The following is a 15,671-nucleotide window of genomic DNA, read 5'->3' on the forward strand; positions in this document are numbered from 1 at the left end:
TGTGGAGCAGCTTGTGGCCACTGGTCACCACTTTTGTGCTTGTATGTTGAGTGCAATCTGAAGTGGGGAACTGACAAATCAGGATAAAATCCAATAGGCAAGGACAAGGGAAGTGATATCACTGTATCTATAACTTTGAGCCCCAGCTGTCCAAGGTGGGGAAGACCCCACAGGCTCACCAGGCTTAATGGCAGCAAATCTGGAAGCAACAATAGGTGGAAATACCACCTCTGGGCAAAGCTAATTTCCAAAGACACCTGAGAAACATGTAAAGATTTAATATTTTCTGTTGTACTGTAAAGATATTAAGATTTTGAGTCAAGACAAACACTTCAATGGGTCAAATAAGCTTAGTAATATCTTTTTAAAATCAAAGTTCCATGTATGAAGCTATTGAGAATCTATAATTGACATAATTGATTGATAATTTAATTCATGTTGTTGTGCATTTTTGTAGTTATTTTTGCATACCATTTTTTTTAAATTAATAAGCTAAAACATTTCCTGTGTCTATCATTTATCTGCAAATGTTTGTACACTCCGTACAAGAGCGTAGTAAGCTCTAATACTGACCAGTAAGTAACCACCACACTCACACTGCAATGGGGTACACAAGATTTCTTGTTTCCCCTCCAAGTCAGACTACTGGCTGAAGACAACTCCGGCCTGGAATCCAAGGCCCAAATCTTACACGGTCAGGATCGTTAGCCTGTTTACAAACAAGAGAAGGTGGTCACTTGGAAGAACAATCAGCCAAAAACGTATCAATCCTGCATTTCCACCCACCTTATCAGGCCTGGCGTTGTTAGAGGGTGGGTCTCTACACCAGCTCCTGGGCTTTCACTCTCGAGCTCAAACCTCTCCACATCTTGACCAATTTCCTTTCCTTGGGCACAGAGGGTCTCCAATCCAGTCTTTTTGTATCCCAGCAGATCTACATGAATCCTAATTCAAACAAGTCCTCCCTTCAGCATCATTAGATTATTTTCAAACTGCTTCCAAACTACAGACTGGGAGGTGCTATGCAGCCCACATGGGGAGGATATCGACACACTAACCACCTGCATAACAGACTATATCAACTTCTGTGTGGATAACACTGTACCAACCAGGAGTACGGTGTTACTCCAACAACAAGCCATGGCTGACTCCAGATTTTAGGACCCTGATGGAGCAGAAAAGGAGGGCTTTCAGATCTGGAAACAGACAGGAAATGAGGAGAGTCCAGAAGGAGCTAAGGAGAGGGATAAGGGGAGGAAAGGACACGTACAGACTGAAGAACATCACTGGATGGAGCACTTTGAGCGGAGGGGGTCCAGAGTCTGGAGACCAGGTTTGGGCTAACAGATTGAACCAGTTACAGGTTTGATTCAGTAGTCCTTCCCTTCCCCATCCAGCAGAGCTCTTAAGGGTCTAAGAGCTCCACCTGTGACATTTTATGTCACTGTCGTTGCCTCTGCTATTTTCTATGCTGTGGTTTGCTGGAGTGGGGGAATGGCAGAGAGGGACGGGGAAACTCAACAAACTGGTCAGGAGGGCCGGCTCTGTCCGGGACTGTCCACTGAAGTCCATCGAGCAGGTTGGGGAGGAGAGGATGTTGTCTAAGCTAACATCCATCCTGGACAACACCTCCCACCCCCTGCATGAGACTATACAAGCACTGAGCAGCTCGTTCAGCAGTAGACTTTTACACTCACAGTGTAGGAATGAGCACTACCGCAGGTCATTCTTACCAGCAGCTGTCGGACTCTATGATGCAGCTTAACATTCTTTTGGTCATCTTACTCACCAGCTTGTTTGTTTACTGTACATTTTATACAGAGCTTTGTAGATTTTATACATAACCCTCCACATTTTATACATATCGGCGTACAATTTTTTTCAATTTTTCTATACATATTCTGTACATTGTTACCTGTATATACCTGTACCTCAAATCCTTCCCAATCAGTGCCCCCTGTAATCAACTCCAAATAGCATGCAATTAGTAAAAGACAGAAGAAAAGTAATACCAACCCAAATGTTTAGTGGAGGATTCTCTGCATTCTTTTCCATCATGCTACACTCTGCAACACACACCCCAACTTTTTTTTATAGCCCGTCCTCGGGCATTCCGTTTAATATATATCGAGATTGGGGTTTCCCAAAATTCTCATGGGCAGATCTCCTAAGACCCTCCTGAGCAGTAGGGACCGATTAGTGAGAGGGGGGATAGTGAACTGATCCTGGCTGTGCTGTGCTCCATAAAAGCAACCACTGATCCGAGAATGTTGCTATATCATGTGTGGCTGTAGTCTGTTTCCGGCATGCCACCCATGATTGCGATGAACCACTCTGACAGGACCATCCTTACCTTCCAGCCAAATTCTGTAAATTGGATTTGTAGGGCTTGGCTGACTGGCAATGATTTGGATCTTTTCCTCCCAATGTGCTGCCATTTTACCTTGTCCCTTCTTGTTCTATGGACTAAAACACTCTCCTGGGAGCAATGGAGCTGATCTAGCTCGAACATCATACCTTTCCTTCATCCGGCTTGCAGCCTTCTCCACTGTTCTTCTCCACCATGCTACACTCTGCAACATATTTCCAAACAAAGGTAGTTTCATCTATGAGGTAATGTAACATCACTTTCATTCCTTGGTGTAATACTGAACTGAGATTGTGTTACAGTTATGGATAGTGGGAATGGCATCGTTAGGAATCTTTAACTTGCAGGAGGCTATTTGCTCTAAGTTTGGATGGATGATCTCTCAGATCATTTTGAACAGAGTACTCTCACTGGTTTTACTGTGGCTTTTGGTACCATGCATTATTTTTTGCTTAAGTCCCAATTTGAGTCTTGTGTCCTTGGAAGAACAGTTGCAGATTTAGGCAAAAACTGATTTCACCTGTCAAAAACAAACTAAATCAATAAATGTAACAATATTTGGTAACTCAGGCAGCTGCTACTTTACCTGGAGAACAAACTCCTCTGTTAATGGAAGAAGACATTTGAATGTTTTCCTTGGAGGGGCTTTTAGTTTACTAGATTAACATAATACCTCATGGAAATGCAGAAGAAAGGTGTATCAGGTAACTGGTTTTTATATTGTACTATTTTTATATGGTATATTATTAAATTTTATCTGAAATATATTTTAAAATGAAATGTATACATTTCATTTTAAAAGTTACAACACACTTTTAGATTTTGTTTTTTGTTTTTCTTGTATTTTAAAAGGCCATCACCAGTCCTGGAGATCTTTGCTTCAACCCTGTAGACAATTTCTCCATGTTTCCCCTGGGAAGATGAAAGCATGTTCCTGTGAAACAGAACAGAGGAGAATCTAGATATTTACAAAAAACAATCTATGACACGATATTAAAGCTGGTATGTAGAAATTCCCACTTGCTCCTAAAAGTTTGGACCCCTCTGGGAAATGAAGTAGCTGCAAGAGAATTTCTTTTATATTTCCCTGTAGAGACCTTAAAAAAGCACCTTGCCCAAACTGGACTGGTATATTTATCATTTATTGCTGATTATTTAAGTCAGTTTGTGTTCTCAAATGTACATTTGCTTTTTAACCCCTTCAGTCTCCCTTTTATTCATCTTTTCTTTTCTATTCATCATTTCAGAGCTATTGCAATAGTTCAAATGTCTTTTAATTATAATGTATGTAACTGCAACATTAGTCAACATTCAAAACACACTTATTAGTTCTACACAGTCCCCAATGTCAATAAGTACTTTCCCCCTAATATTCTTTAGCGCTCGACCAAGCCGTCGCTTTGCGGGTGGAGCAGTGTGGTTCTCGTCTTCTCCACCCCCAGCCGCCGACAGATCTCCCCGAAGACCTTCGATTCGAAAAGCCCCTGGTCACTGTGGAGCTCAGCCGGGACCCCAAAACGGGTGAACATCTCCTCCACCAGCTTCTCCGCTGTCGTCGTTGCACTTTGGTACGTCACCGCGTAGGCCTCCGGCCACTTTGTGAAATAGTCCATAGCCACCAACACATACCGGTTCCCTGACTCCGTAACGGGTAAATGCCCCACTCCCACTCGCTCCATCGGGGCCCCCACCAGGTACTGCTGAAGGGGGGCAGTGGGGCATTGAGTTGGGCCCTTCTGTGCCGTGCAGGTGTCACAGCAGTGCACATGAAGTTCCACATTCCGTCGACAGCCAGGCCAGTAGAGCCCTCTTACACGGCGGAGAGTTTTAGCATTACCATAGTGGCCGGCCTCCACCGAGCCGTGGACAAGCTCGAGCACCTGCGACCGCAGTGACCGAGGCACCAACAGCTGCAGGAGATCTCTGTCCTGATTGGGAGCCCGCTATCTCCGGTACAGGAGGCCGTCGTGGGTCTCCAAGTTGTTGTACTGGGAGTAGTAGGCCTTCACTTCGGGCCCCTGTCCTGACAACCCCGTCCAGTCTGGGCGTTGCTCCGCCTCCAGCCAGGCCCCCACCTGAACCAACGTCACGTCGGCCTCCTGCTCCCGCTTCAGCTGCTGCGTGGTCAATGGGAGCCATCCCCCTCCGCTGGCTGTGGCCTGAGCAGTAGCCACTCCCAGTGCCTCCTGGGCCCGCTCCTCCTGTCGCAGACAGTAGCAGCACTCAATGGCCATGCATGGCCGTCTGGAGAGGGCATCAGCGTTGCCATGCTGTCGACCTGGCCGATGCTGGATCTCAAAGTTGTAGCCCTGAAGGACCTCCAGCCAGTAGGCCACCTGACCTTCCGGGTGTTTGAAGTTCAGGAGCCAAGGCAGAGATGCATGGTCAGTGTGCAGGAGAAACCGGCAGCCGTGCAGGTATGGCCGGAAGTGCCGCACCGCCAGCACTATGGCCAGCAGCTCCCGCCGTGTCACACAGTAGTTCCTCTTGGCTCGCCCCAGAGCATGGCTGAAGTATGCCACCACTCGTTCTCCGGCCTCGTCCTGCTGGGAAAGGACCGCCCCGACTCCTACATTGCTAGCGTCAGTGTCCACAATGAAAGGTTGCCGGGCGTCGGGGTAGGCCAGGACTGGAGCTCTGGTGAGGGCCTCCTTCAGCTGTGCAAAAGCTGCAGCGTAGGCATCACCCCAGCCAAACGGCTGGCCCTTGTCAGTCAGGCGGTGGAGGGGGCTGGATATCGTCGCGAACCCCTTGATGAACCGACGGTAGGACCGCAGCCGCCTTTGCGGGGTCGGTGGCGATACCTTGGGCGCTGATCACATGGCCCAAGAACGTGGTCTCTCTCGTCAACAGCCAGCACTTCACAGGGTTGAGCCGCAGCCCAGCTTGTCGGATGGCACTGAAGACCTCGCTCAGGTGAGACAGTGCACTGTCGAAGTCACCACCGTGCACCAACAGGTCATCCAGGTACACAACACAGCGGCTACGAGGGATGTTCAGGAGCACCCTCTCCATTAGCCTCTCAAATGTCGCTGGCGCATTGCAGAGCCCAAATGGCATGACCCTGAACTGCCACAGCCCCTGTCCAATGGTGAATGCAGTCTTAGAGAAATGTCCGAATGTCCGAATGTCCGAATGTCTCTCACCATTACAGCGAGGGTGAGTGATCCCACTTCTGACACCAATGTGGCGAGCTCAGACAAGGTCTTGTTTGGTCTTGCTTTCCGTCAGTTAGCCAGGGAGCACAGCCATTTATTATCATTCGGCAGACGAGCACACACACTAACACCACCGCTCTGCGTAGCTCTAGCGCAACAACAATAAAAAAAAAAGCACTCTCCCACCCGGAAACACACAGTCGCAGAGAGAGCGCATCACCTGTAACCATGGCAACATAACTGTAAAAACAAAACCCCGAAGAGCCCTGACCTGCTACAATACTAAATAATGCTGGGCTTACACTGCGATTTTTGGCCCATTTTGAGCCGATTTTTGAGTCGTGCGACCGTTTTGGTGATCGGCCCGAGTTTGGCCTTCATCGTGCATCATGTAGTATACGTGGGGTAACGAGAAGCGATTAACACCTCACGACCAGCTCCCAATCATCAATCGCTTGGTCAGACCTGTTTGAAATCCTCACGACCGTCATGAGGGTGTCGCCGCAGCCGCTCACACTGCGCACGCGCAAAAACATAAACGTCGGTGAAAAAAACGGAGTAGCACAGCAGTGCAGCGTGTGATCTGGACACAAGCGATGGAGGCATAACCTGTAGAACTTTGGAAAGCTCATCCGAGCCTTTTCAATGTGGCCTCACAAAATTATCACGACCACAACAACCTTGAAAATAGTTGGATTTATATTGCTGCTCAATCACTGTTCAATGTTTTTCATTAGCAATTTAGCAAAGTTGATGGTGGTGGTGTGCGTGTCTGCGTGAGTGAAAGACAGAGAGGGAGAGCGAGCGACAGATTTTCTGTTATAACCTTCATTTTATGGACGCACAGTGTGAGCACTCAGGTCGCATCAGAGCATTGGGCTGTATAGTGTGAGACCCTCCATCGTGACCTACGAACTTCTAACCCCTGCGAGTCAATCATACAGTTTGAGCAGGAGCTGAATCGCGCGACTGAAAAAAATCGCACAGTGTATGCTCAGCTTAAGCCATACATATGTGGGTTTTTTTTTTAACTAAAATAATAAGTATTGCAAGCACAATAACTGTGCTTGTGATACTAACATGGCTCCACCTTGCCAAGAACCCAGACAGATCTTGTATTTCCTTGTTTTGTTTTTTAATGAAAAACGCTAACTCAAAAGGTTCTGACATCTGAGTTCAGAGGCCTCTGGACACATATTTATTGGTCATTACTACTGTTATATTAATTTGACAACCTTTAACCAATGCAGCTTTCATAGTTCTGACATAATGCAAGAACTGCAGCTGCTTTGTGGTTTATTGACACCTGCAGACCTATTTGATCTGAAAACAAGGCAAAAGTCACAACCACTTAATCACATCATGGTTAAGTGAACCGTGCTACATGTAAGAGAGAATTTGAAATGACACATATTTGCACCGTTGTCTGACATTTATGTATGAAAACAGGTCATATAACTCTAGTGTTAAAAAACTTACCAAGTATTAATGCCCTACAATGACAATATGTACCATGAAGTACATAAAGCATCGTTTTGAGTGCTTTATTTGAGGATTTGCTTTCGGAAATGGTATGCAATACAAACAAAATGTTTTGTATATATAAGTGGTGAAAAGTAACTTGCTGTCTTATTTTCATCACATTATAATTCAGCTCTAATAAATGGTAAATGGCCTGTATTTGTATAGCGCTTTACTTAGTCCCTAAGGACCCCAAAGCACTTTACACTACATTCAGTCATCTACCCATTCACACACTGGTGATAGCAAGCTACATTGTAGCCACAGCTGCCCTGGGGCTCACTGACAGAGTCGAGGCTGCCGGACACTGGCACCACTGGGCCCTGTCGGAGCCAGGGCTCGAACCGGGAGCAAAATGAACTGCCAACTCTTGAGCCACGATCACCCCACTGACATAATAAATGTCAGTGGGAATTATACTTTATGCTTCTGTAAATTTAAATGAAAGCTTTGCTATTTTATAAAAATGTAAAAAAATATGAATGATTTTTTAGTTTTCTTAAACTGTCCCATGCTTTATACTAGAAGATAAAAAAAGTGTCACTTTTCATGTACTTCACTCTACTTTACATGATAACTAATTTTCATGATACTGCCTAAGGAAAGTATGTGTAAGATAAATAGAATTGGTCCACGCACAGATTCCTGTGGAACTAACCAATTATGTCTTCAACAGTTTGCTGTTAAGAAGTAGAGTTAAAATTTAACAGTATTTCAGCAAAGTTTAAGATTCATTTTCATGATTCCGATGGATTAAGGATTATTTATGTTTTTGTTTGTTTAAAACTTCAGGCTGTCTCTTGGGACCTAGTACAGAATATGTTTTCACTGTCCAAAATATGTCAGTAATGGTTTGACTTTACATAATGATCTTAACCAAGAGAGAGCAACACATCATCAAAAAGCAGCTGCAGCAGGTAGTGTGGTTGAACTTTTATTCATTTATTTATTTCAAAATAACAGATGGTATAGGTATATGTATTTGGCTGGTTCTGAAATCATACCACCATGTCTTTGTATGTCTTACAAAAATCAAGTTTCAAAATAATAGATAAATAACATGATTAAAAAATAAGCAAAGATTACAATGATGATTAAAAATATGACTAAAAAAGTTAAGAAACATAAAGGTCATGACCATAGGTGAGAGTGGAGATATAAATCGGCCAGTAAATCTAGAGCCTCGCTTTTACGCTCTGCTTTTTCTAAGGATCATGGCCTCAGACTCAGACGTTCTCATTCTCACACTGGAATGGCTGCGAACCACCGTGTGAGCTGGGGGCCACCACTTGATAAACAGAACCACATCATCTGTGAAATACAGAGACGAGATTCTGAGACTACCCAAGTTGCTGTCAAGTGGCCTTTTGCCACTTGCCGACTATATCTAGTCTAGGCTTAATTATTCTTTCAAAATGTATGATCACCTCCTGCTGTTCTGATACTACTTCACTTGTCTCTGTATAGAATTGAACATTTTAAGATAAAATCACGTTTACAAAAATCGAGTTTCAAAATAAAAAATAGATAAATAACATGATTAAAAAATAAGCAAAGATTACAATGATGATTAAAAATATGACTAAAAAACTTATTTAAAAAAGAAAGAAAGAAAAGAAAGTATAAAACCCTTGGATAAATTTGTGAAAGAAGAAAATATAATAATAAAATTATAATACTTATACATATGCTTTATTAGAGGTGACTGACGACTGCAACTTAGCTATACAGTGTTCCCTTGTTTATCGTGAGAGTTACATTCTAAAAATAACTAAATAATAAGTGAAATCCGAAAAGTAGCAAACTTTATTTTATAGATGTTTTAAGGCTGTAAAATCCTCACCACACACTTTATACACTTTCTCAGACAGGCATGAACATCTTCACACTTTTCTCCCCTGTTTAAACACCCCTCAAAGTTCAAATCTTCGTAGAAAAATAAGCCTGGTATTATAGAATGAAACCAAAGAGTTGCTTTGTGCTCTTGTTTCAACACCCACCTAAGCCACACACATGCTTTTGTATCTCACTTCTGATTTTCAGAACTTTCACTACCCTGTTTAACAGGTACCTGGCCCTTATTGTTAATCTTTAGCCTATTCACTTAATCCAGTTCAACTTCCACAATCACTCAATCTAATGCTGGTAAATGGAAGTAAATAATGGAGACGGTTCTCCCTGCAGAATAGCTGGTTGCTGCATTGAATCCACTGAGAAAGCTGGAGCTGAGAACCCCAGTGAAGTAGCACCTTGAGGCAACTGGTTATAATTGCCTTCTTTTATGTCATCATCCTGAGGGCGATCGGGGATGGGGTATTGGCAAGCACCTGAGGCTGTAGGTACAGCATGTACCTTGTAACTGGTGCCCTTGGCTGCCCCACCCTCCCCCACAGATTGTCCTAAAGCCTCATCGGGCCATATGGGAGCAAGTCTGGAAGGAAGGACGACCAGTGGAAACGTCACTTCTGGGTCAAAGGCAAAACTAATGTCCAGATACACCTGGGAAACAGTCAGAAATGGAAAAAAAATGTTTAAATAAAGATTGTTATCCGTTATATAGTTATAAAGATACTGAGTTAAGACACATATTTCCTGTTGCTTATTTACCCATGATAGTTTACAAATGAAGGAGTTTCATTGCTAAGATATCATGATATCACTATGAAATTGTTTCATACCTTGACATAATATTCAACTGAGATAATATCACAGTTATGGAGAGTGGGGGCAATGTCACCAGGAATCTTAATTTTGCAGGACACAGTTTGCTCTGAGTTTGGACTGATAGTGTCCCCAACCATTTTGCACAGAGTCTTGAAGGTGGGATTAGTATGTTTCTTGCAGCTGTACACTATTTTCTGTTGAAGTTTGAATTTGGGTCTCATTTCCTTGGAAGAGGAGTTGCATATTTTGGCAACAACAGATAAAGTTTCTCCTGTCAAAAACAAATCATAGCAATAAACTGCATTTTTTTTTTAAAAACTATCAGCATTTGTCTTTTCATGTTGCAGATATTTTACCTGGAGAACAAACACCTCTGTTAATAGTGGCAGACATCTGGACCTGTCCCCTGGACCGACCACCCATGTTTTTACTCACTGAACCAGATTGCGGATGCTGTAATTGAACATGCAGATAAAGATTTCCCCAGGGCAACTTAATTCCTCAAATGACCAAATTGCAGAAGAATCTACTTCCTTTTTTTTTGTAAACTTAAGACCAGATCCTGGTAAACATCATAAACACAGAACTCTCTGTGTTACAACTGGCGACTCCTAATGAAACATGTGAAACTGTAACAGGACATTCAGGTTTTTAAATCATATAAGATTTTGTCTTATATATTTTTCATTTAGCATTTACAACACATGCTCTAAATATTTATAACATATATCAAGGCAGTGTTTACCATCATTTGGACAGTGTGTGGGCTGGACCTGGACATAAACTTGATCTCTTTTTGTGCATCAGAGGACCAATGCCAGCTTCTAGCTATCTTTGCTTCCATGATGTAGGAAATTCTTCCATTTTTCCCCTGGAAGGATGAAGGCATGTCACTGTAGCAAAAAAATAAAAAAAATAAAAATAAAAACAGTGGAGATTGTATTAAAATAATGTCATAACTATGCAAAAGGAAACTGTTATGACACAGTATTAATCTTTGAGGCTAGACATCTCCACTTACCAGTCTGGAAGTTTAAATCCAAAGAATAAACTGTTGACCCCTTGGGGAAGTACAGTGCCTGTAAGACAAGGTTGCTTAACTTTTCCTACACAGAGCAAGAGTGATATATTTATGATTTACTACTTTTCATTTAATTCAGACCATCAAAATGTGCTGTTATTCCTTCATGTCTGGTACACTGTTGAATCGGTTACTTCTTTCTTATTGTCCATCACTTTGTGATCATGATCACATCCATGACTTTTGTCATTGCTTAATAGATATAGATAATAGTTTTTGTTTTGTTTTTTAATCTGTCAATAACTACAAAAGACAAGTTAACTGAAATTTAAAAAAAAATCGCACACCTTTTCAAAAACTATCAACTTCACAAACAACTCTTTTTTTTAAAGTAGATTTCTTTAAAAAAAAATCTTATAGTCCCACATTGCGTTTATTTATGTTACTTTACACATTATCCCCTGCTTCACTCTAAGCAGGGGTGTCAAACTCAAATACACAGTGGGCCAAAATTCAAAACTGGAACAAAGTCGTGGGCTAACATTAATATTTATTGAAAAAAAATCTTCCTCTAGATATAAGAATGAATCTTTTCTTATGGACTCAAACAAGTTTTGCTGAAAAAGTGAATATGGAACAAGCAAAGCTTAATACTAAACAATATATATATTAGCTATATAATACCAGTAGGCCAGCTCTAATAGTAATTCGGTATGGCTTCGCGGGCCAAATGTAATTAGGCTGCCGGCCAAATTTGGCCTGCGGGCCAGAGTTTGACACCTATGCTCTAAAGCTTCAAAATGCCCATCCGACACATTTAATTTCAAAATAACTCTGAGTTTAAAATACTTAAACCACTTACCTTTAGGATTTTTTTCAACTACATAGCTCTTCACTTTGAAATATCTCCTCTGCGCAAAGTATTTTGTGTCGCCGTCTGACCACTGCGCGAAAGCGTCTCCTTTGATTTTCAGAGAAACGCAGTCTGAAAATCACTGCGCCTACAATAATATCTCCTGGAGAGACAGTATCGTCTTCGTTGGTCGCTGTGTAAATCACATTAAAGTCCTTTATCGGAGACATTTTAGATCTGAGTGAAATGAGTTGCGTTTCCCATCACTGATAAACGGATCTGAATGGTGTGATTGGAGGCTCCTCCCTGTGAGTGACACCGTAATTTCGGACTGTAGCCGACACTAAAAGGTTTGGGACATTTATTACGTTTATATATGATGATCGGCATAATGAATAACCACAGTTAAGGTGACTGAATGGTGATGAATATCACAATAACTCACAATCTTGTAATTCATATAATTCTTATTTAAATTGTTTATCGGTAACATTTAAAGAGTGAACCAGTTAGTGGGGTTTCTGCAAAAATTATAATATAATTATATAATATTTATACAATAAAAAATATATAATATTTTTATACATTAATATTGTTGCAGTTAAACCAGGTGGAAAGTAATCAAAGAGTACGTTTAATAGTCAGTAAAACCTTATAATTTTATCATCCTTCCATAGGCAAATTGGTTGTTTCTGTTGTTGGGCTGCTTATTCAACAAAGTTGATGAGAACATTATAGAGCTGACAATAGTTTATATCAGGTTCTGTTGCTTATAAGTCAGAAAATATGCAAATGGGAGGAAATGTTGCACTTTTGTTACACCCATAAAATCAGCAGTTTATGTATTTGTGTGTGGTTTCATTTATTCATCTATTTTCTTTCTTCCTCTTCTTCTTCTTTTTTAATTTTTACAATTGTAGGATGAGGCGTGCGTGTGTTGGTTGGTTGTTGAAGTCATACCTCTTTTTGTAACTCTGACCAAGTGTGTGGTTGGAAACTCCTAACTCTTTTTGTACCTCTGTGTGGTGGGAAACTTGTAGACTGCTCATGCGATGAGATTTTAGAAACTGTTCTTGTTTTGTTTCCTGTGTTAGTTATTTCTTTTTTTTTCAAGTGGCTCAACAAAGGCTTTCATGAAGTGTAATACCACCAAAACCAGTTCACAAGTCAGTGATGTCCTATCAGTCACACCCCGTTAAGTTAAAGTAAAAATGTTTTTTATTATTTAAAAAAAACAACAACTTTGCTGTCAAAAACTGTACTTCCACCAAATTCAGTTCTCTCGCCCACAGTTTCCTGATCACAAAACAGCTCTTTGAAATAAAAATTTTGTTGTCAGGGTTTTTTGTAAACATTACAATCTTGTTAATGCCATTGTTCTTCTATTTCAATATTTGAATTAAAACTGCTTTATTTCTCTGAAATCAAAGAAGATACCAATCCTCATTTTTTTCAAATTTTTGTAGTTATTTTATCAAATCAATTCATCTAATACTACACTGTAGTATAAGACACAAATTAGCAGAGACCATTGTTCTATCTCATTTTCACTCCAGATGGATAATTCTCTTGTTTGGATTTTAGCCACTTTGCTTGTTGATGCCCGCAGGTAGTCCAGCTCCCCCGGGATCATATATGTGCTAGGTCATTGTATGAGGACATCTGCACAGGTCCACCAACGTAGCAGCAGCCCTCATATCTGTGCCTTTGGGTGAGGAGAAACAGAAGGACCACTGCTTCATGGCTTCTACAACATAGTGATTACAACATTAGTGACTATGAAGGAGGAGACAAAGAAAAAGAGCACAGTAGGTTGCATTTGTGGGTTACCTGTGTAGGTTGTGGTTTTTGACACCTTCTGCAGACTTTGTACTGCTGTTCGATTGTTAAATTTAATGTTCATCACTGAAAATGTGATTTAATTTTAAACACTGTGCCTACATCACATAGTACATCAGGTAGTACATTTGCCTACCGGATGTACTACCTGATGTTTTACACGTAATTTTTATTTTTACAGTTGACCTCTTTCTGTGTTTGTGGCTTCATGCAGTTTCCAACCACTCTGTGCAAGAGTTACTCTCTGTTTAGTGTTCCTATTGCATCACTAAACAGAGAGTAACCGTTGTAACCTAACCCACCAGTAACTTTTGTTTTATGTTACAGTGAAGGTTTTAGTTTTATTTTATTGTTGCACATTAAAAATAGATTAAAAAGAATGCATACCCATAAACATGTCAAAGTTAGTCAGATGATGTGCAAAGCATAAAAGCACAAATTTCAAATAGATTTTATTCACATGGTACAACTTTGAGTGCTCCAAAATATTTCTCTGTAAGGCTTTTTTAAAATTATGTCTATCAGTCACACACATGGTGTCAGGTTTCATGAAGTTGAGTGTGAGAACCTAAACACAGACATGCAGGTAAACTGAAAGTGAGCCTTTATGTGGCTGGAGACTAGGAGGTGGAAATAAAACAAAAACATAATACAAAAGAAAAATTACAAACACAAACTCACTGGAACCACAAAATGAGAATAACAATAAGACCAGGAAACACAAAGGAAGAACGGACAATCGAGACCGGACTCTAGACACCGCCTGATGCTGTTAGGATGCTGGGTCGTTGACCAGGGTTTTTGAGTTTATTATATTATTTATAATTTCTAGTCTTTGGGTTTTCGTTAGAGTCATGTCTATGGTTTTGTCTCTGTGTAATCCTTAGTTGCTGTCTCCCCTGTCTGCTATATCCCCGTGTCCAGTCAGTGTCTGTGTCTGCCCTGGTCCCACATCTCTGTTCCCTCTGTTGTAGTACCTGCATGTGAGTCTGTGTCTTTGTTCAGTCTGTGTTATGTGTTTCCTGTTTTACTTTGAAGGTCTCTGTCTTATCTCAGTGTGTTCAGTTTACGCTTCCCTTGTCTCGTCAGTTCTGATTTGCCCCAGCTGTGTTTCCCTCCTGTTGTCCATTCCCTGATTGCTCCCTCTATGTATTTAAGCCCTGTGTTTCAGTTTGTCATTGTCGCGATCTACCGTTTATTTAGCTGTGTGTTTTTCCAGTCCTTCCAGTTTATTTTGATTTTTCCAGTTATGTTATATTTGAGTTGAAGATTAAAGCAGTTTTGAGTTTAAGTTTTGTCTCCGGAGTCTGCACTTTGGGTCCTTCTCCTGCCTGCACGCAGCCATCACATAACAGATGCAGGAAGAGAAAAACCAACACATGGCAGACAGGGCCAAGAGACAGACACAGAGAGAGAAACACAAGATGGGCTGAGGAGAGTGAAGGTAAACAAGAATGGAGACATAATATGGCAGACTTATCATTGGAGATGTCACATTCTGACGCTGCAGACTGTGTGGATTTAGAGGCATGGAGCGTAAAAACAGAAACATGGAACAAAATTTAATTTTAACGGAAGGTGAGCCATTTAATAAGCCTGGTGAAAAAATACAAAACGAAGGGCAAAGGCGGTCCAAGGCAAAGCAATCACCTAAACTGGGTAAACTAAAACTAGAAATGAAAACCTGTACCTGAGAGCCACGAATACCTGGAACATGATACAAGGTAAACAGGCAACCCAACATGAATAATAGAAAACTCACACACTAAACACATAGAGGGGTGACGAGGGGAGTGGAAACACATGGAAACACAGCTGGAACGAACAGACACAAGGACATAGGGGAAGCAAAACGGGAACACGAGGGAAGAGACTGTCAAAATAAAACTGGAAACACCACGACTCAAACTAAAATACGCTGTTAGACACATGGCAAGGAAGGAAGGAGGAAAGCACATGAGAACAGGATTGACTAGGAAAACAAAGGAAGGAGACAAAATAAGGGAAAGATGGAAATAGTCACAGAAGAAAGAGGAAAAGGGGGAGAGAGAAACAGACAGGGACAAGTAAGAAGAGTGACGTTACGGTCAGGGAAAACATAGATGAATACACATGACAAACAGGACGAACAAGGAGGGAAGCAGAAAGGCATGACTGGGGTCCGAGAACGAGGAAGCAAGAGACGTAAACACAGATGACACGGCAGACATATTCTGACAGCACAGAGGAGACACCAAGATACAAGGG

At 41.4% G+C, this 15,671-nt stretch overlaps 1 protein-coding gene across 1 annotated transcript; it reads right to left on the minus strand.

The window, feature by feature from the left end:
- Positions 1–8,747: 8,747 nt before the first annotated feature.
- Positions 8,748–11,891, minus strand: LOC146506951 (arrestin domain-containing protein 3-like). The gene is made up of 6 exons (XM_085178991.1): positions 11,595–11,891; positions 10,733–10,790; positions 10,457–10,604; positions 10,068–10,164; positions 9,726–9,982; positions 8,748–9,546 (listed from the first exon to the last, which is right to left on the minus strand). Exons 3-6 carry the CDS (start codon positions 10,598–10,600, stop codon positions 9,184–9,186), a joined length of 861 nt encoding a protein of 286 aa, XP_085035117.1. The 5' UTR covers positions 10,601–10,604; positions 10,733–10,790; positions 11,595–11,891; the 3' UTR covers positions 8,748–9,183.
- Positions 11,892–15,671: the final 3,780 nt, after the last annotated feature.

This window comes from Neolamprologus multifasciatus, chromosome 12, assembly GCF_963576455.1.
Source record: "Neolamprologus multifasciatus chromosome 12, fNeoMul1.2, whole genome shotgun sequence".
NCBI classification, from domain to species: domain Eukaryota; kingdom Metazoa; phylum Chordata; class Actinopteri; order Cichliformes; family Cichlidae; genus Neolamprologus; species Neolamprologus multifasciatus.